Genomic DNA, 21,810 nt, shown 5'->3' with positions numbered 1-21,810 from the left:
CACACAGAACACCTGACGGAAGGATAATGCAAATACAGGCCGTCACGCGGGGAAGCCCGGGAGGCAGATATAACTCTAGAAAGACACCAGAGAAAACGAGGCACCGACTCAGGTGTCAGTGCTGGCGTGCATGCGGGAGCAGCACCCGCCCGCCCAGGCACCCCAGGAAGCAACCTGGCAGCGCTCGGTGAAACTAAAAGAGCACTCGCCCCGCGCCCAGCTCGCCTCCTCCCGAATGAACCTCAGAGGCTGCCCGAGCCGTCTGGGGACAAGCTAAGGGTCCACCATGAAGGGGGCGGGCAAGCGAAATGGGGCGCCCACCGGATGCCACAGAGGAGCTGACAGCCATGAACTGGGTGCACACCAGCGATGTGCCTGCATCTTAAAGAGGACGTTACCGAGTGGAACAAGTTACGAAAACAATACCTACAGACAGGACAGTTCATATGAATTAAAAATACATTCAATACCAGTAAACGTGATTTGTTTATCAAGATACACAAATACCCCAAAACACAAACGAAACACATTTGGGCGGCTGGCCGTGGGTGGGAAGGAACGAGAGGGGACAGGAAGCCAAACAGGAGAGGGCCTTGCACAGAACGATAAGGAGGGCGGGTCGTGAGTGACGCACACCAGTTTCCGGGCTGGCTTCCTCCCTGGTTCTTTCCTGCTCCGGGGCCTACCTACTTGAAGGTCGAAAGGGAAGTCAAGGCCAGAGGAGTCTGTCCGTCCTCAATAGCCACGAGACTCAGCCAGGCTGCACAGCCGGCAAGGGCTGGGCTCACCCCCACGGCCTGGCCCCCTCGACCTGCAGCCTGGGGGACAGCGGCGATGGCAGGTGAAGGCAGGCAAGAGTTCCAGCTCTGAGGGGGCAGCGACCAGGCTCATACACGGGCTCTACCCTGACCGCCCTCCTCCCACGAGGCCTCAGAAACCTCTGCTGAAAATGGCGCCGCCACACTCAGCGCCGGGCTGGGCGGAGAGCAGCTCCAAGCAGGCCAGGTGTCTGTGTTCCCTCCCCAGCTCCCCGTGCTCCAGGGCCATGACAGAACTCGCGGACGTGAGAGGCCACGATGGCACAGCAGACCAACGTGGGCCCAGGCCAGCTGTGCCCGGGACGCCAACCGTGGCTCTCACCTCCCCTCTCAAGGCCTCAACAAGCCAAGGCCCAAGTCTCTCGGCTCCCTCCAGCTCTAGGGGCTGCGACTCTCTCCGAGAGCCCTAGAGTCACATCCATGACGTGACTCGAATCACCAACCCCACGTGGCTCAAGGCTCCTGGAAAAACATGGGGGGTGGGGCGGGTGGCAGAGGGCCAGAACAACACGTTTCTGGATCTACACTACACTTCAACAAGAAGTTTCAAATATGCTGTCCAAAGCAGGTCAGCCTCGTTTAACCACAGGTTTTAAACTGTCATCACAGTTTTATATAAAAGTGAACCAGTGACACTGACTGTTGCCTCGCTAAATAAAGGGAATTTAAAACACCACTGAACATCTGGCTGAACTATTTTGCATGCGTCTCATCTTTGCATAGCGCACTGATTTGCAAAGCCCTCTTGTACACAGCATTTCAGGGGAAATCACACAAGAAGTCTGAAGATCTAAGACTTCGAGAGGAAGGCAGATTAGGCAGATTATGACTGTTCCAGTTCTGCAGCTGAGGAAACAGAATTACAGAGTGAAGCCAGGTACACTTCAATCAGCAGCAACAACAGTCAGCCTTTACGTTTGAAAACCAGGTTTCCAACTCCTAGTTCTTACTTGTCCACTAAAGGTAAGAGCAAAACCTTCCTAAAAAAAACGAAAAACAAAAAACCACCCTCCACCATCTTTTATGGCCTGAATTTGCAGGATTCTTTTTCTCTTGTTAATGGTTTCCCGATCTCTAGTCCAAACATGATTATGTAGAGTCCTTCACAAGCAAACAAGATGTTCTTTGCATCCAGTGGGTGTAAAAGATATACAACAAACAGGAAACAGCAAACTGCACCCAGCAGAGCCCAGTATTCGAGCAGAGCCATGTCCACTAGAAGACAGGCAGGCCTCCAGGGCTTAGAGGTCTCCACTTCTGGCCCACTGCTCCAGAGAAGGAGGCAGCTGGTATTTGGGGTACTCATTTATTGTGTGAATTTAAATCTCTATTATGATACCATATTTCCATACCATCCTTTACACAGTTTATGGGCTTTATAACAAACACTATTCTTTAACTGAAAACTAGCATTTCATTTCCACTTTGGGGGAGGGACACAGAATTAATCACTAGTTCTCACTAGCGATTAATCACTCATATGCTGCTACTCCCCTCAAATACCAAGAAGAGGAAGTTAAAGCCTCGGGGGTTTCAGGAGAAAGGCCAAGAGTCAGGCGGGCAGGCTCTGAAGAGGTTTTCTCGAGCCTCTGGAGGGCAGTGTCAACCCCGGCTGGGCCTTCAGAGCTCGGCAGCAGCTCCATGCTCCCACCAGGCGCTGAACCACGGTCGCGCCTCTTGTCTTAAGAACAAACAGCCCCTAAATGTGACCAACGCATTCACTCTGAGTCCTGAGCTGGGGTGTGCTTGCTATGGAAAGTGAAGCTGCCCAGTCACTCAGTCACGTCCGACTCTGTGTGACCCCATGGACTCTAGCCTACCATGCTCCTCCGTCCATGGGATTTTCCAGGCAAGAGTACTGCAGTGGGTTGCCATTTCCTTCTCCAGACCTTGCTATGGAAACACTTTGCTTATACATTTTACTTCGATTGTATATTACTGAAATATTTGGATTTGCTTTTTAAACCAAGCAATAGAAAGTAAACAAACATCATTACATGCAAAGGCCTCCCACACTGTAAGGCTTCTGCAGAGTCCCCCTTGTTTCGGGAAGGTGCCCTTTGAAGAGAACGGGACTGCTAGTGACAAGGTCTCTTGGTTCAGAAGACAGCAACAGGTGAAATTAAACAAACACATCCCCAAGCCCTGGGGGCTGAAGGGCTCAAGGTGATAATTTACCGTCGTTTTCGAAGGATGTGAATCCAGATGGTCCCAGAGAGAAAGAAGAAGAAGGCCATGGAAATGTACAATTTGGGGAGAGGAATTTCTCCTGCTGAGAGGTAGCTGTCAGGATTCTTCTCTGTGATCTCGATCTGAAACCAACATGAGACTATTTTCACTTTTCAGGAATAGATCATCCCATATTCAGTGATTTAGAATCTCTGCTATTTCACAGAAGCTCGAGAAAGTGAGCACCAGAAGGTAACAACCATATTCTTTTCGGAAACAGAGTTATAGATGACTTACAGACAGCACGACGCATTTTTTTTTTTTTTTTTGGCTGCATCCTGAGGCATGAGGGATCTTAGTTCCCTGAACCAGGGATCAAACCTGCATCCCCTGCCTTGTTAGTGCAGAGTCTTAACCACTGGACCACCGAGGAAGTCCGAACAACCACATTCTTAATGCACAGGCTGAAGTGTAAACACATCCTAATATAAATCCTTTATATTTCCTTTTAAAGAATCCTCTGCTGAAGTATGTTGCCCACTGGCAGAAATGTTGTTCTGGACATGTTTTTCTCTGCCACTGCTGCTGCTGCTAAGTCGCTTCAGTCATGTCCGACTCTGTGTGACCCCACAGACGGCAGCCTACCAGGCTCCTCCGTCCTTGGGATTCTCTAGGCAAGAACGCTGAAGTGGGTTGCCATATCCTTCTCCAATGCATGAAAGTGAAAAGTGAAAGTGAAGTCGCTCAGTCATGTCCGACTCTTAGCGACCCCACAGACTGCAGCCTTCCAGGCTCCTCCGTCCATGGGAGTTTCCAGGCAAGAGTACTGGAGTGGGTTGTCATTGCCTTCTCCAGTATGTTTTCTCTAACTCTGCTTAAATGTCCTTAAAACTGCTCTTAGAAAGGAAAAAACCATCTTGCATTTTACACAGCTGACAACATCTACGTGGAGCAGTTTTCATATGGTACTCACATCGAGGCTGAACGAAAACTTGTCATTAGACCAAACGTCACTTCCAAGACACTTATGAAAATAAAGACTGTAGAGGCCTTCTTGGTCATCAGTGCTGATGTTAAAGAAAAACTGAAAATGAAGAAGAAAAAAGTTTAAGGATATCCAAATCCTCGGCTAAATTTTTATTTATTTTTTTTTCTCAGCTAAATTTTTAAATCTCAGAAAGAAGTCATGAATACTACGAACAGAAGAAAACAGACTGTTTACTTCAGTTAATCAAACTCTCCTAGAGCAGAGCTCCAATACACGTTTTTTCACTCTTTGATACCCTCCTAATATTTTAACAATTTTCAAGCTAAGAGAAAAGCAGACTGGATTATATGGTGAATACCTATGTGCCCACTACCTAGACTCTACACTTCACTACACTTCCTTTATCACATATCTTTCCATCAGTGATGGGTTTTTGCTGAAGTCTGCAGAGCTATCTTAAGACGCGGTTATCTAGCTTTCAAGCCCACACATTATTGTTTTGCCCTTTAGGTAAAAAATACTTCTAAAAAAGAAAGGATGTTCTTCTGGTACTTGAAAAAGTAAATGACCAGTAATCTCCTCATCAAAATGTACCTGTATGATTTTAGACAACAGTAACAGAGGCTACATCTACTATGTTTAGAGATTTTTCTTTGTTTTTCAACGTATTTCATGTACTCAAGTGAAGCTTAATGTAAATCAAAAAATGTTATTTATATATATACACACATATATACATATTCACAGAATGTGACTGCTTAATCAATTCTAGGGAACATTTTACTATAAGTCTAAAATGTTAATATACTGTTTAGGTCTACATATACAAGTGGTGAACAATGAAGAAAACCAGGAAATGGTTATGGTAACATCTTTCATGACAGGAGTTACTCTAGAGTTGAGAAGAACATGAGGGACACAGGCATGGTAAGCCCTGTTCTAGTTCCTGGACCAGGTGATGGCTACGAAGGTGGTTACTGATAATCGTCTGTACTCAAGGTAAGTACTACAGACTTTCCTATAGGTACCGTACCTCAAAATTTTAAAGAAGGGAAAAAAAGAGACATCTGTAAAGGGGACTAATACAAGGACCTACTTTCATAGCTGGCTGGGAGGATGAAGTGAGACAATGGTAAGGTGTAAGTACTCAGCAGGATGTCTGACAGTCACTCATACATTCATCTCCGTAATTACTGATCGGAAGAGTACCAGGGCCAGGCCCAAGATGAGGAATTCACCCAGAGCAGCAAGAAAGCAGACAGAAATCCCTGCCCTTACAGTCACCTTCTAAAGGGAGAGAGAGACAATAAATATAACAAATACATACAGCACGCTGTACGCTGGAAAGAAGTGTTCAGGGAAAAGGTAGAGCGGGGGGTGGGGGCACTGCATTTAAAACAGTGCGACTGGAGGAAGCTTTGCTGAAAAGGTGACATTTGAGCCAAGACTTGAAGGAGGAAGAAATTAGTCATGCAGACTCTGTGGACAAGCTTTTCTCCAGCGGGCACTGCTAGAGCAGAAGCCAAGGCTTTATCTTCTCTAGGAGCAGCAGTGGCTGGAGCACAGTGATACACAGAGGGCGGAGAGGAAACAGAACTGAGGTCAGAGTCGACAGCAGCCAGACCACGTGTGCGCAGAGACCAGAGGGAGGACTTGGGCTTCTACTGTGAGACAGAGGGGAAGCTGCTGAGGGTTCAGAGCAGATGAGCACCCCACAAACTCTCAGTCAGCTGTTAAAACCGACGGCTACTAAAGTTAAATAACATCAACACTGTTAGAGCAGCAAAAGAATCTACGGTGAGAGAACTCAGACCCGCAGATGCAGGGGTGGGGGCCTTTCAGAAGCGGTACGAATACAGAGAATCTTGAGCACGGGCTACAGGGGTGCAGGCCATTGTCAGAATTGACAAAACCACACACTCAGGAGCTGTGCATTTCACTCGAAGTAAATGATGCCTCAGTTAATGAAAACTGCCTAGAAAAACAGGTAGTGATTCTTACAAGTTAATGATAACAGACTATTTGTACACTGCTTTACAAAGCACTTTTATTTTTTAAAAATGATACACCTAACACCCTGTGAGATGGGTGACATCATTTTCCATTTTCAGATGATTAAAGAGTGAGCTTCAGAGGTTAAGTGAGTTGTCCAAGGTCACCACCTAGCATGTGGGCTCTGAGATCCAACTCAGTGTCCTACCCCACACCCCACACACAGGCTGTGACGCTGCCATGGACACTCATGCGCAGTTAGCGATGGTGATGGCTGAGTAGGTCACTCAGGCCTCTAAGTCTCAGTGAACTCGTCTCTGAAATGACATCATCATCCAAAAGATGACAATCATCCTTTCAGGTGTAGAATTCTGGGTTTCTGACACATTCTGAATGGGAGGCAGTGTGGGATTAGACAGGCAGAGTTGCGGGGACAGCCAGGGAGAACCAGGGTTGGAACCTGGGCCTTGATGCTCACACTGGATATACATGATTTGATAAGTGGCGGATAACAATACCCACCTTGGAGGTTTGTTACGGAGAGAGTTACTATATTCAAATGACTGGCACACAGCATCAGTTCAGCTCAGTTCAGTCGCTCAGTCGTGTCCGACTCCTTGCGACACCATGAATCGCAGCACGCCAGGCCTCCCTGTCCATCACCAACTCCCGGAGTTCACTCAGATTCACGTCCATCGAGTCCGTGATGCCATCCAGCCATCTCATCCTCGGTCGTCCCCTTCTCCTCCTGCCCCCAATCCCTCCCAGCATAAGAGTCTTTTCCAATGAGTCAACTCTTAGCATGAGGTGGCCAAAGTACTGGAGTTTCAACTTTAGCATCATTTCTTCCAAAGAAATCCCAGGGTTGATCTCCTTCAGAATGGACTGGTTGGATCTCCTTGCAGTCCAAGGGACTCTCAAGAGTCTTCTCCAACACCACAGTTCAAAAGCATCAATTCTTCGGCGCTCAGCCTTCTTCATAGTCCAACTCTCACATCCATACATGACCACAGGAAAAACCATAGCCTTGACTAGGTGGACCTTAGTCGGCAAAGCAATGTCTCTGCTTTTGAATATGCTATCTAGGTTGGTCATAACTTTTCTTCCAAGGAGTAAGCGTCTTTTAATTTCATGGCTGCAGTCACCATCTGCAGTGATTTTGGAGCCCCCCAAAATAAAGTCTGACACTGTTTCTGCTGTTTCCCCACCTATTTCCCATGAAGTGATGGGACCAGATGCCATGATCTTCGTTTTCTGAATGTTGAGCTTTAAGCCAACTTTTTCACTCTCCTCTTTCACTTTCAAGAGGCTTTTTAGTTCCTCTTCACTTTCTGCCATAAGGGTGGTATCATATGCATATCTGAGGTTATTGATATTTCTCCTGGCAATCTTGATTCTAGCTTGTTTCTTCCAGTCCAGCGTTTCTCATGATGTACTCTGCATAGAAGTTAAATAAGCAGGGTGACAATATACAGCCTTGACGTACTCCTTTTCCTATTTGGAACCAGTCTGTTGTTCCATGTCCAGTTCTAACTGTTGCTTCCTGACCTGCATACAGATTTCTCAAGAGGCAGGTCAGGTGGTCTGGTATTCCCATCTCTTTCAGAATTTTCCACAGTTTATTGTGATCCACACAGTCAAAGGCTTTGGCATAGTCAATAAAGCAGAAGTAGATGTTTTTCTGGAACTCTCTTGCTTTTTCCATGATCCAGCGGATGTTGGCAATTTGATCTCTGGTTCCTTTGCCTTTTCTAAAACCAGCTTGAACATCAGGAAGTTCACGGTTCACGTATTGCTGAAGCCTGGCTTAGAGAATTTTGAGCAGTACTTTACTAGCATGTGAGATGAGTGCAATTGTGCGGTAGTTTGAGCATTCTTTTGCATTGCCTTTCTTTGGGATTGGAATGCTATATATAAGTTATTATTCCTAAATTGAAAGTTTCTTTAAAAATTCACCCTTTTACATGGCAGAGATAAATCGTACAAAGCTTGACTCAGAGAGATTACGTACCTGGAATGAAACTGCCCCATCATTATTATGAACAGAAAAGGATTTCTCTCCTGTTGCCTAAAAAAGACATCAACAACCTATTTTAGATGAGAACATCAGAAAAAAACATGCTACTAAAAATACAAACTTTAAAGCTCCAAAACATGTTCTTCTAAAATCCTAAATTCACTGGTCTTCTAAAGCTCACTGAAAAAGAAATTCACCATCTTTTCAATATGAATGAAAATCCTGTTTTACAAAAAAAGGTAAACCTTTACCCGTTTCCTTTTCTTAGTCACCTCTCCTGTCGCTCCAACAGCCTCCTGCTCCCTGCTGAGCACCTCTCTAGTCTTACAGCTTTAGTGAGACAACGAATGCCAACCCAGGCCGCACCTCAGCACGGCATCTGGCCTCCATGCCCAACGGCAAACGACTGACATACTGCGGCGGGCACAATGGACTAAAGCTGAGTTACAAAAAGAAGGAGCTACTGAGACATGGGACGGCAGAGAGGCACCTGAAATAATCACACTAAATGAAAGAGAATCTAGTGGCAGAGCAGTGGCTCCCTAGGGACAGGAGGGGACAAAGGGGCAGGAGAGCCCTCTGTGGTGACGGACATGTTGTGGTGGTGGCTTCACAGGTGCACGTGCAAGTCAAAACTTATTCAGCTGCCACTTTAAATACACACAGTTTGTAGTGTATCAATTTTACTTCAGGAAAGCTGTTAAAACAAAACCCTGCCATCTGGATGCTCCATCACTGAAATATTAAGATTACCCCAACTAAAACTTTCCCATGTGCCCTTCTTTTATTTCTGTTCCCCACCTCGCTGAGGGTAGGAAAGCAACCTACCTCTTCTCCCGGCCGCCCTGGCCTCCCAGACTGCTGCTCACTCACTCCACATCCTAAAGCTCTGCTCTGGCTCAGATGCTCAACACCCTAAACCTGCACGGTTACAACAGCACTCCTCCTGGTCCATCTCAGGTCCCCGGCCTCCTCACCACCGCTACCCTGCACGTTCCTTCTGAACAATGACTTTCCCTTAACACGTTCTGTATCACTTTCCATCCTGACCAAGAACACACGATTACTTCCTGTTTTCTGTGCATCGATATCTTCAATTTTTTGGCCCTCTATAATCTAAGATCCCTCTCTCTGATTCCAAATATATGTTATGTTTTACTTTCAACAGGCCAGTGCCCAATACTTGTCAATGCTCATTTCCATTTCCAGTCTTTGCTCATGATGGTCTTCAGCCCCTTTCTTCTCATCTTCTTCCCCAAACAATCCACCAAACTTCAAGCCCTGGTGACATCTCCCTCCAGATGACTCTCAGACACCCCGCTTCCCTCTCCCCTCACTATCTGAGCTTCTATCACATAAGGGCTGTGTAACTCAGTACTCAGTCTTACTCTGAAATTATTTCAGTGTCCAAGTCCTCTCCCCAAACAGAAGGCAACTGCCTGTAGACTGAGTATGCAGATGTGCGTGTGTGTGTATGTACACATATATATAAGGACAGTCTGACATGTGTGTGAGCACACACACCTGGAAAAGCTGAGAGCACAGGCTGGGGTTAGTTCTTACCTTTGAATCCACAGTACTTCTTTTAGACTTTCCATTTTCTAAAAGAAGAATCATTTAGAAGATATTATTGCATGGTTCAGCTCATATGTATACTATGGTATCACTTTGTCAGACTCTAGCTCATCTAACATCAAATAATTCAAACAAATAAACAAAATGGTGAGGCCACATGCCATCTTACAAACTTGTAACTCCTCAAAACCCCAAACATTCTTGAGCTGTAAAAGCCACAAATTGGACATGTTCTATTATGAACACAATTTAATAAATGGCAACACTCAGCATCAACGAAGGAAACTGTCTCTAAATAACCCAGTGCATGTAACTGCCAAAGGTGCCACGTGGAATGACTTTCTTTTTTTCTAAGTAATGACACTTGAAACCAGATCACTGTTCAAAATATATATGTATGAGATTTATTTACATATGTAGAAAAAACAGCAAATATTATTAGCATAAAGCATACTTTTTTCCTCATGGCAAGGAGTGTAAAGATTGCTAATGACTTCTTTCAATGAAAAGAGAGGGCCTCTGTGTCTTATTTTTACTTAAGTCGTTCTTTCTGAGGAAGAGACTCCCAAACTGTGTAGGAAGGGAGAGAGTTTCAGAATAAAAAGAAGGACGAAAATGTTCTGCCTAGGGAACGGTCATGTGCGCCCAAGGAACCTAGACAAGGAGAAGATGGCGCACATACACGGAACCGCACCATCGCACACACGGAGCACTTGAGCACGTCTTTTAGCGTGTATTAGAACTCTGACAAACTGAGAAAATAATACATGAATAATACTGTAACTAGTAAAGTTATCTTTAAAGAACTCATATAAATTATTAGATAAACTTGATGGTCAATAAAAGAGGTGATAAATCTAAACTAGTAAATCAACATAGGGAGGAAAAGTGCAATCTCAGTAGTAAGAGTGACTTCAAAACCGAGGACACCCCTTTGCCTTTCACTTTAGGATTTAAAAAACAAACACAACCAAAAACCCACTGCTGGCTAGGACTTGGTGATGTGGGTGCTATGATTGTATATTTCCCAAAAGGAGCATAAATTCACACAACTCATGTGGAAAGGAATGAAAATATGTATCAATGTTCCCAAAAGTATTCATATCCTTTGAACTAAAATTCCAGTTCCTGGAACTCAGCCTAAAAAAAAAGTTACACATATGAAAAAAAATCTACAAATAGAGATGTCTGATGCAGCAGTGCTTTATAATAGCATCAAAATGGAACTATGTCTCTTTAAGGGAAAATGCCAAGCAAACTACGGTATCTATTTAATGGGGCATCTGATAAGTATAAAAACATTTTAAAGCTGAGTGAACAGGGATGCTTATAAAATTATAAGATGACTATGAATTTTTAAAATCAAATGTTCTAGACTTAGGAAACAAGTTTAGAAGGAAATAGAAATTACTGATTACTCTAACATGGAGAATAAGGAGAAATGACTATTCTTTCCCCATCTTTTCTGCATTTTTCTTTGTTATGCATTTTTATATCACCTCAAAAATAAAATAATGCTAAATAAAATCATGTTTGTTTTTAGGTAGGAACAAAACTGGATCTATGAGCAAGGTAGTGGAGGAAAGGCTAGTGTCTACCTTACAGTTACCTTGTTCTTTCGGAGCCTGGCTGCCTGCTAAGACAGGGTTACCACCAGGCTCCTGGCTCTGACCGACAACCTTCTCATCCTTGGTAAAGATGATCTTTGGTAACTGGGTACCAGCTTCTGGTGGAGATCTTATTTTCACTCTAAATGCAAGTAAGACAGAAGAAAAAGAATTCAAAGTAAAGCTTACGACCGGCAGGTGTTGTCAGTTAGGTGTTGTTTCCAGCTCTAAGCCCATCATCTCATGCAGTCTATGATGAACTATGATATAGATTCTATTATCTGCCTTTTACAGATGCTGAAATGGCAGCTAAAAGGTTAAAGAATTTGCCCAAGAGTAGTAAGCTGGTTAGCAGCTGGGGCAGCCTCACTCTAAAGTTTGCGTCTGTAGCAACCATTTGATTCTGAGGTATATATTTCCTCCCTAAGTATGTGTAATGTGTTCAACAAATTGATGATGATCAAGCTGAATGAACAGGGATGCTTATAAAATTATAAAATGACTATGGATTTTTAAAATCAAATGTTTTAAGACTTAGGAAGCAAGTTTAGAAGGAAATATAAAGGACTGGTTACTCTAACATGGAGAATTAGGAGAAATGACTATTCTTTCCCCATCTTCCCTGCATTTCGTGCACAAGGGAAAAGGAACAAGAGGTTAAAAAAACCCAGTAAGGTGTTAAAACGAGGCCTCGGGGAGCAGGTGAGGGGCAGTAAAAACGATTAGCAGCCCATCTAAGACGCATTTCCTCCCTCTCCCTGCTGACCAGACCCCAATTTTGTGAGACCCATCCCGCCTGAGGAGGGGCCTGCAAGTTTCGATGCCGGAGTGGACACGGGCCCTCAGTTGGCACTATCACACGCGTCAAGGGGAGGACGTCCAGCACGGGATAGGCAGAAACCTCCCTCTTCCCCTTAGCTGGCTGCGAACAACGCACTCACCTCACTGAACATGCGCCATGCTAGCGCATGCTACTCTGCCTCGGCACAACACGCGCTCTTTGCCCGGAACGTGCTACCCTTTCTTATTCCTCGGCAAAGTCTCCTCACGAGAAAGCTGGCTGCGCCAACACTTCTCTGAAGCCTCCCCTTCCTGCTCACGCGCCACCATCCCCCTGCCCCACTGCTCCTCCAGTCTGCTGCCACCACTGGGATTGCTGCTGTCCCATCTAGAAGCTCCTCCAGGACTGCACCCCCACCTTCTTCATCTTGTTTGTAATCTCCAGCCCTTGGCAAAATACTTGGCGTGTGGCAGATGATACGCGTCTTAGATTAACTACCAAACTCCCCCTAACTTTACTCGAGGGTTGAAATGAAGGATTATTAGCATTACTTACTCACTTCTGGAGATGTCTAGGATTAAAAGGGTGACAGAGGCAGACTGTTTCTTTAAAATACAGTAATTGACATCTTCATCCTGAGAAAGGAAGACCCAATTAGAGAGCATGTTATTTAGTCACACTAGAACAAGAACAAAAAGTTTTCATGAACAAAGCAAGTAAGTGGCCCAGCCCCGACTCAAAAAACACAACTGTAGCTGCTCAGAGATGCTTGGAAGTCAAAGCGGCCACCTTAAGAAATAGCACTGGCAGGAGCAGGGTGTCCCACCCAGGGCCTTGGGCTCAAGTGTAGGGAGGGCTCAGGTCGCCTGATGCTCACCAGATAGGAAGAAAATCCATCATTCTTTGTTCGGTCTAGGCTGAATCCAATCTAAGAGGAGGTGAAAACGGTAGAAGTGAATTAGCACTGATGCCCCGAAGTCCATACCTTTCTTAGCCCAAGAGAAGAAAAGGTGATTATTTTGGCCTGGCCTTCCTCTCGGTTTTCTTAGCATGTATTTTGTAAGAAGGATCAGTTGTAACTGAAATTATTCAAGAATTATAACTTCAGTGTTAAAAAAAATAAAACTACTGATGCCTGCTCACAAGTTCTCCCCATTCTAATATTTCATATTTAAAAAAGGGGGATGCTCTTACCTAAGCCACAGGAAAGGTTTACCCTTGATCCTGGAAAGGCACTTACAGTTAAGTCCTTGTCTGTGGCTCCTTTCGGTTCATTCACTGAAAGGCTACTGACATTCACCTTCATGTACCCATTCTTGAAGAATCCAAAGGTGTTCAGATGAACCTTATGCCTCACATCATCCTGAAAAGATGTGCAGAAGAAGAATTAGTAATCTGGAGAAGTTGATTAGTAAACCTATTCATTTGCTTGGAAAACTGCGGTATCTAGTTCCCTGTCAGGTAACCAATGTCTCCATATATTCAGTAATATTGACTACTGTGGGACCTGATCTTGCTCCAAAAGCTGCAGAAGACCCATCAGAAATTCACACAACAACAACGATGTCACAGAGGGAGACACACCATAGATTCGATTCAGTCCAGTGCATCTGGAAGGGTCCCGGGGGCAGGCCCAACGGCCTGCTGGTGCGTGAGTTCCAGGGGAGGAGGAACAGTGTTCTGGTCATCCTCCTATCCTTCCTTCAAGGACCAGGCCCGGCAGCCAGCAGGCACTCAAAACAGGGAGGGATGGCGAGGGGCAAGTAGCCAAAGCTGCTCCAAGAATACACTTGGCTCCTCCCCCTGAAGGACACCAAGGGACACCTGCCCATTACTTGAAACTGTCTCAGAGTTGTGACTCCAACCTCAGCTCAGTCCACAAACTGTAAGGCCAAGAGAACAACGGGATCAGAGAATACTCCCAAAGCTGAGGTTCCACAAAGGCACTTCACGTTGTGTGAAGTCATGAGTTTCATATTGGGAATTATCTGCCCAAATGTTCAAGTTATCACATAGATCCTAAATACAAAACACTAGGCTAAGTATTTTTCTAAAACTTGGATTTGGTTCTTCCCCAAATCCACATCATTGTTTTTGCTAGTGTTTGTTTTTTGTTTGTATTTTAAAATTCTATTCACTGTTTCTTTCACTTAGTTGTTTAGTGGCTCAGTCATGTCTGACTCTTTGAAACCCCATGGACTGCAGCATAACAGGCTTCCCTGTCCTTCACCATCTACCAGAGTTGCCTCAAACTCATGCCCATTGAGTTGATGATGCCATCCAACCATTTCATCTTCCATCACCCCCTTCTCCTCCTGCCTTCAATCTTTCCCAGCATCAGGGTCTTTTCAAATGAGTTGGCTCTTTGCATCAAGTTGCCAAAATACTGGAGCTTCAGCATCAGGCCTTCCAGTGAATATTCAGGACTGATTTTCTTTCGGCTTGACTGGTTTGATCTCCTTGCTGTCCAAGGGACCACACTTCAAAAGCATCAGTTCTTCGGTGCTCTGCCTTCCTCATGGTCTAACTCTCACATCCATATACAACTACAGGAAAAACCACAGCTTTGACTGTACAGACCTTTGCTGGCAAAGCGATGTCTCTGCTTTTTAATACACTGTCTAGGTTTGTCATAGCTTTTCTTCCAAGGAGCAAATGTCTTTTAATTTCATGGTGGCAGTCACCGTCCACAGTGATTTTGGAGCCCAAGAAAATAAAATCTGTCACTGTTTCCACTTTTCCCCATCTGCTTGCCATGAAGTGATGTGACCAGTAGCCATAATCTGAGTTTACTGAATGTTGAGTTTTAAGCCAGCTTTTTCACTCTCCTCTTTCACCCTCATCAAGAGGCTCTTTAGTTCCTCTTTGCTTTCTGCCATTAAGAGTGGTATCCTCTGCATATCTGAGATTGTAGATATTTCTCCCAGGAATCTTGATTCCAGCTTGAGAGGCATTCAGTCCAGCATTTCGCATGATATACTCTGTATAGAGATTAAATAAACAGTGACAATATACAGCCTTGATGTACTCCTTTTCCAACTTTGAACCAGTCAGTTGTTCCATGTAAGGTTCTGTTGCTTCTTGTCCTGCTTCTTGTCCTGCCTACAGGTTTCTCAGGATGTAGGTAAGGTGGTCTGGTGTTCCTATCTCTGGAAGAGTTTTCCAGTTTACTGTGATCCACACAAAGGCTTTAGTGTAGTCAATGAAGCAGATATCTTTTGGAATGCCCTTGCTTTCTCTATGATCCAAAGAACACTGGCAATTTGATCTCTGGTTCCCCTGCCCTTTCTAAATCCAGCCTGTACATCTGGAATTTCTCATTTCACGAACTGCTGAAGCCTAGCTTGAAGGATTTTGAGCATTACCTTGTTAACATGGGAAATAAATTAGTACATGGTCTTTGCTAGGAACCTGTATTGTCTAAATTCCTAACAAAGACCATGTACTAATTTATAATTACAAAAAAATAGTTATTTTCAACAATTATTATTTGCCAGCAATATATTAATTGCAAGACTCTCATCTAACCTAATTTCCAACACTCCCTTTTAAGTAATCATGTTATCATATCAAATAAGATATATAAGGAAGGGACTCTGTAAACTGTATTCCACTATACAAATAGATACAAAATTTCAGATTAATAGGAACCAAGAAAGTCAAACCCACTAATCACTCATTCAACTTTGATTTAACTCAAATGTAAATAAACCAGTATTTACAAAATGCCACTAATGACTAAGGCCCAAGAAGTGATAAAAGACTCACTCTCAAAAAAAAAAAAAAGTCTCCCAACAGCCAGTCCTTACTGTCCAAGAATAAGGAAACCTCTTCTTCCACCACAGGGAAGCCAGAATCTCCCCAACGACAATCAATGGTCAGCAAGACGAGAGAGCCCTTTCCCCCAGGGAGGCTCAAAATCCCCTAAGCTGTAGGCAAGTAAAAGGAGTAGCAACAAATATCCACTGCTCACAACTATGACGTGTCTACATCAAAGCTGCTTCAGAGCCATCAGAACAGAGAGAGGGCAAGGAGCAGGAAGAGGAAGAGAATAAATCCTATTCCCCTCAACCATCCCTTCCCAAGCTCATGACATATCCAGAACCATAAAAATCAATACAGTATCATGATGTTTTTAAAATTTGGATAAACTGTGTTACAATGTATGTGTACATCTGGCAACCTGCATTTTTCAGACAGCACTGCATTCTTTGAGGCCCTATCTGTGTTGACACATTGAATATGCTCTGGTTCCTCACTTTATATGCTTGTGTTCCATCGCATGTACATCATGGTACATCTATTTCCCCAAAGCATCACCTGGGCATTCAGGTAAATCCCAATCATTCCTGGGCATTCAGGTAATTTCCAATCATTTGCTATGACAACACTGTTATGAGAATTCCTTGTACGTATCTTTTATTTCTTTAAACTCTGTGCTAATTTAAAGATGTATTTATCTATCTATTTTATGCGTTGGCTGAGCTGGGTCTTCACTGCTGCACACAGACTTTCTCTAGTCGTGGTGCACAGGCTTCCGCTTGCAGTGGCTTCTCTTTCTGCAGAGCATGGGTTCTAGGGCATGCAGGCTTCAGCAGCTGCAGCAAGTGGGCTCAGCAGCTGTGGCTCTCACACTCTAGAATGCAGACTCAGTAGCTGTGATCCACAGGCTCAATGCTCCACGGCATGCGGGACTTTCCCCAACCGGGGATCCAACTGGTGTCCCTTGTACTGCAAGGTGGATTCTCAACCACTGGACCACGAGGGAAGCCCCCCTTGCACATACGTTATGCATTACCTGGGTGGGGATTAAGGGTGTATACATCTAGATGGACAACCCTAGGACACAGGGTGTGCACATTTTCAATTTTAGTAGAAATTGACAAATGAATTCCCAAAGTATAAGGAAGTTTCTTTACATCCTTACTGAACCTTGATGTCATTAGACATTTCATTTTTCCCAGTTTGGGGGAAAATCAATGCTGATGTTGATTCAATTTGCATTTCCTGGTACTTTATGAGTTTGAGCACCTCATTTAGGTTTATTAGCCATTTGAGTTTTTCTTTTGTAAAATGCTTTTTTAAAACATATCATATGTCAGACTTCCCCAGCAGTCCAGTGGTTGTTGGGAAAGTAAGATCCCACATGCCAGGCAGCGTGGCCTAAAAAGTAAAAATTTAGAAAACTAAATAAATAAACATCATATGTCCATTTTCCTTTTGGATTTGTTTTCTTAAGTTCTTTATATATTCTGGGTACTAATTTTGACTTTGATGCTGCAAATATCTTTTCCTGGTCTTTTCTTTAAACTGTGGTATCTTTTGTTATACAAGTCTTTTTATATTTTGAAAGAGAAAACCTATTGATCCTTATTCCTGACAGTTTTCATCTTCAAAAAAAATCTATCAGGGGTGTAGGGGAGGGAAGTACTGAAAGTTTGGAATTAACAGATGCAAACTATTATATACCATAGGATAGATAAACAACAAGCACCTACTGTATAACACAGGGAACTGTGGTCAATATCCTGCGATAAACCATAATGATAAAGAAAAGATACAGAAAAGAAAATATATATGTATAACTGAGTCACTGCTGTTTAGCAGAAGTTAACACAACACTGTAAATCAACTATATTTCAATAAAATTTAAAAAAATTCAATGTTTATTCCTGATAACAATTTTAAATGTCTTTTCAAAAACGTCCTTCTCTATTCCAAAGTCTAAAATATTTGTGATAGTGAAAGTTGGTCAGTTGTGTCCGCCTCTTTGTGACTCATGTATAGTCTGTGGAATTCTCCAGGCCAGAATACTGGAGTGGGTAGCTTTTCCCTTCTCCAGGGGATCTTTCCAACCCAGGGATTGAACCCAGGTCTCCCACATTGCAGGTGAATTCTTTACCGGCTGAGCCACAAGGGAAGCCCAAGAATACTGGAGTGGGTAGCCTATCCCTTCTCTAGAGGATCTTCCCGATCCAGGAATTGAACCGGGGTCTCCTGCATTGCACGTGGATTCTTTACCAACTGAGCTATCAGGGAAGCCCAAAAATATTCACAATATGTTATTCTAAAAGTTTGAGAGTTCTGTTTTCACATTTAGTCTTTAATTCACCTGGAATATATTTTGTTTGCAGGAGAGCCATCTCTTCCCACCCCCTCCTCCCATGGAGACCAGCGAGGTGTCCTGAGGCCACTCCAGAGTGATCCGTCCTAACTTCCACTGCCCTATGGCGCCCCCTCTGCTGCACTTCAAGTTTGCACTGGGATGAGCCTCTCATCGGCACTTCCGTTCTGCCCCCATCGATCTGCCTGATCCCCACTACAGAGTCATGTGGCATTACGGTTCAAAACTGAGCAGGGTAAGACCTCGCTCCTTCTCCTGTTTTGATGTGTGCTGGGTATTATAAGACTTTTAGTGACTGGGAGAGAAAATCAAGGGGGCTTCTGGGGTATTAGTAAAGTCCTTCTTCTTGATCTGGGTGCTGGTTACCTGGGTACATTCAGACATTAAAAAAATTCACCAAACTGCACACATATGAACTAAGAAACTAAAGAAAAGCAGGGCAATGAGGGCAGAGAGGAGACTGGCACACAGAAAGACGGGCAGTGGAAGGACTGAGAGTTCCCCCTGAGGGGAACAGGGTGCCACCAATGGGCTTAAGGGGAGTGTCATGATTGGCTTTGGCTTTTAAGAAGATAAGGCTACAAAACAAAACAAGAACTAAGATAACGCTGGGAAAACAGGTATGAGGAGACCTCCCTGGTCCAAGGATGTTCTAGACCTAACAGTCACAGTGGTGATGACAGGAGTGACGGATTGGAGAGCTTCGTATTTAGAACACAAATCTATGAAGCCTGGTGCTGAGAAGATAAGAATAAAAGATTTCTGACTTAAGAAACTGAGCAGCTGGTGGTCCCAGTTACTAAGAAAAGAAAAACTGGAGAAAGAGTATGTACAGATTAGGGGTGAAGGGTGAGGATGTTTCTAACATACAGAGATGATTATGAGCCACTTACGTGGAAATGGGGGTTAGGACACTGGATACACTTGTCCAGAGCTCAGAAGAAAGGGTAGATATGGAGACAAAACTAAAAAAAAAAAAAAAAAAAATCCCATAACCCTTATAGACAACTACTATATTTTTCTCCTTTTCCCCCTTATTTTAGAAAGTTGTTTTAAACTTTTCACTAAATATTGGAATATAAGAAATGGTTTATGTTCCTCAATAACTTCCCATTTTAGACGGCTTTCAAATATAAAGCAAGTGGGGTAATGATGCGTCAATTTAGTTTTTCTCACAAACTGAATTTTAGAAAACAGAGTAACATTTAACTAAGCTAGCTTATGGTCACCTACCCAGCCACTTCTTTAAACAGCTCCTCAACTGGCGGTCCACTGACCATACTGGCCCACAAATGTGCTGCATGTGGCCGACACAGTGCTTTGCTTTTGTTTTTAAATTTGAGTTTGAGCTAGCTAGTTTCACTTGAAAGCCTGGATTTCTAGTTTTTCTTAAACACACAAACACACATAATCTGCAAATCTAGGCCACACAGGACGGACGTATAGGTGAACACACTAAACTACACTACGAGGAAACAAATCAGCACAATCCAGTACAGGGGAGCTGGAAGGAGTGAGACCCCCACCCCGACCCCAGATCAAGACAGACTTAAGAGGTATATTAACCACTCATAATGTGAGGAGACTATTTAGATTCTGATTTTTAAAAAGTTTAAATCCATTTCTGACCAATGGAAATTTGAGCCTGATTTGGTATTTCATGATATTAAACATTATCTTTCTTTCTGTTAAATGACATTGTTGTTGTTGTTCAGTCACTCAGTCACGTCTAATTCTTTGTGACCCCATGGGCTGCAGCAGACCAGGCTTCCCTGTCCTTCACCACCTCCCAGAGCTTGCTCAAACTCGTGTCCATTGAGTCGGTGATGCCATCCAACCATCTCATCCTGTCATCCCCTTCTCCTCCTGCCTTCAGTCTTTCCTAGTATCAGCATCTTCTCCAGTAAGTCAGTTCTTCTCATCAAGTGGCCAAAGTGGAGCTTCAGCCTCAGTATCAGTCCCTCCAATGAATATTCAGGATTGATTTCCTTAGGATTGACTGGTTTGATGGCCTTGCAGTCCAAGGGACTCTCAAGAGTCTTCTCCAACACCACAGTTCAAAAGCATCAATTCTTCAGTGCTCAGCCTTCTTTATGGTCCAACTCTCACATCCATACATGACTACTAGAAAAACCACAGCTTTGACTAGACGGACCTTTGTTGGCAAAGTTAATGTCTCTGCTTTTTAATATGCTGTCTAGGTTGGTCGTAGCTTTTCTTCTAAGGAGCAAGTGTCTTCTAATTTCATGGCTGCAGTCATCGTTTGCAGTAATTTTGGAGCCCAAGAAAAAAATCTGTCACTGTTTCCATTTTTACCACAACTATTTGCCATGAAGTGATGGTACTGAGTATCATGATCGTAGTTTTTGAATGCTGAGTTTTAAGCCAGCTTTTTCACGCTCCTCTTTCACCTTCATCAAGAGGCTCTTTAGTTCCTCTTCACTTTTGGCCATAAGGGTGTCATCTGATACTGCAGTTACGTTTTTAAGAGTCCCTATTTTTTATAGGTACATACTGAAATATATACTGAAACATTTATGGATTTTAAGGATCAAACAATATGATGACTTTGATTCACTCGAAGACAGTATGAAGACAAATGTTGGCATAATATGCAGTAAGCAGAACCCTCACAAATTGCTGTTAGGACTGCAAAATGGTACAGTTGCTTTAGAAAGTACTTTGGCATTTTCTTAAAAAGTTAAATATAAATCTACCATGAAAAAAAAAGTGAAAGAGTTAGTCGCTCAGTCGTGTCTGACTCTTTTGTGACCCCCATGGATTGTAGCACGCCAGGCTGTTCTGTCTTTGGGATTTTCCAGGCAAGAATACTAGAGTAGGTAGCCATTCCCTTCTCCAGGGGATCTTCCCAACCCAGGGATCGAATCCATGTCTCTTGTGTCTCCTGCATTGGCAGGTGGATTCTTTACCATCTGAGCCACCCAGGAAGCTATCTACCATATGACCCAACAATTCTACTCCACTCCTAGCCATCAACCCCCCAAAACAAAAACATGTTTCCCAAAGACTTGCATGTGAATGTTTGCAGCAATATTACTCACAACAGACAAAAATGGAAACCCAAACATTCAAATGTTTTGGTAAATGGCTGAGCATAGGTGATATATTCATACAATGAAAAAGTATTTGGCCATTAAAAGGAATGAATTACTAATACACAGTACAACATGGATGAACCTCAGTAACATAAGTAAAAGAAGCCAGACAAAAGGACCATATACTATGTGATTCCATTTATATGAAACATCCAGAAAGGGCAAATCTATAGAGACAGAAAGTAGATTAGTGGTTGTCTGGGGCTGGAGGTCAGACTAGGAATTAACTGTAAACCAACAAAAGAGATCTTACATGGGTGATGGGAATGTTCTATGGCTGGATTGTGATGATAGCTGCATAACTCAGTAGATTTACCAACAATCACTGAATTGAACATTTACAATGTATGGATTTTAATGTATATAAACCATGCCTTAAGAGTTTCCAAAAGTTAAGGAATCTAAAAAACAAAAGACAAGGAATTTGAGAAGACTAGAAGAATAATGGAGAACGTAACATGGAATGAGAAAACTGAATAAAGAACGAAGGGGGGACTTCTCTGGTGACCTGGTGGTTGAAACTTTGCCTTGCAGTGCAGGGGATGTCGGTTTGATCATGATTGAGAAACTGAGACTCCACTTGCTTCAACTAAGACCAGAGGCAGCCACATAAGTAAACACAT

At 43.5% G+C, this 21,810-nt stretch overlaps 1 protein-coding gene across 1 annotated transcript in view; it reads right to left on the bottom strand.

Moving 5' to 3' along the window:
• Window positions 1–21,810, bottom strand: part of GPR107 (G protein-coupled receptor 107) — a 56,559-nt gene that overhangs the window by 32,258 nt on the left and 2,491 nt on the right. The window contains exons 2-9 of the mRNA XM_005687302.3: window positions 13,188–13,310; window positions 12,825–12,875; window positions 12,503–12,582; window positions 11,169–11,308; window positions 9,548–9,585; window positions 7,979–8,035; window positions 3,961–4,071; window positions 2,997–3,130 (exon numbers count right to left, since the gene is read on the bottom strand). Coding sequence (XP_005687359.3) covers window positions 2,997–3,130; window positions 3,961–4,071; window positions 7,979–8,035; window positions 9,548–9,585; window positions 11,169–11,308; window positions 12,503–12,582; window positions 12,825–12,875; window positions 13,188–13,310 — 734 coding nt within the window. The remainder of the gene's footprint in view (window positions 1–2,996; window positions 3,131–3,960; window positions 4,072–7,978; window positions 8,036–9,547; window positions 9,586–11,168; window positions 11,309–12,502; window positions 12,583–12,824; window positions 12,876–13,187; window positions 13,311–21,810) is intronic.

This window comes from Capra hircus, chromosome 11 (genome assembly GCF_001704415.2).
Source record: "Capra hircus breed San Clemente chromosome 11, ASM170441v1, whole genome shotgun sequence".
NCBI classification, from domain to species: Eukaryota; Metazoa; Chordata; class Mammalia; order Artiodactyla; family Bovidae; genus Capra; species Capra hircus.
This window is presented reverse-complemented; position numbering and strand designations above follow the sequence as displayed.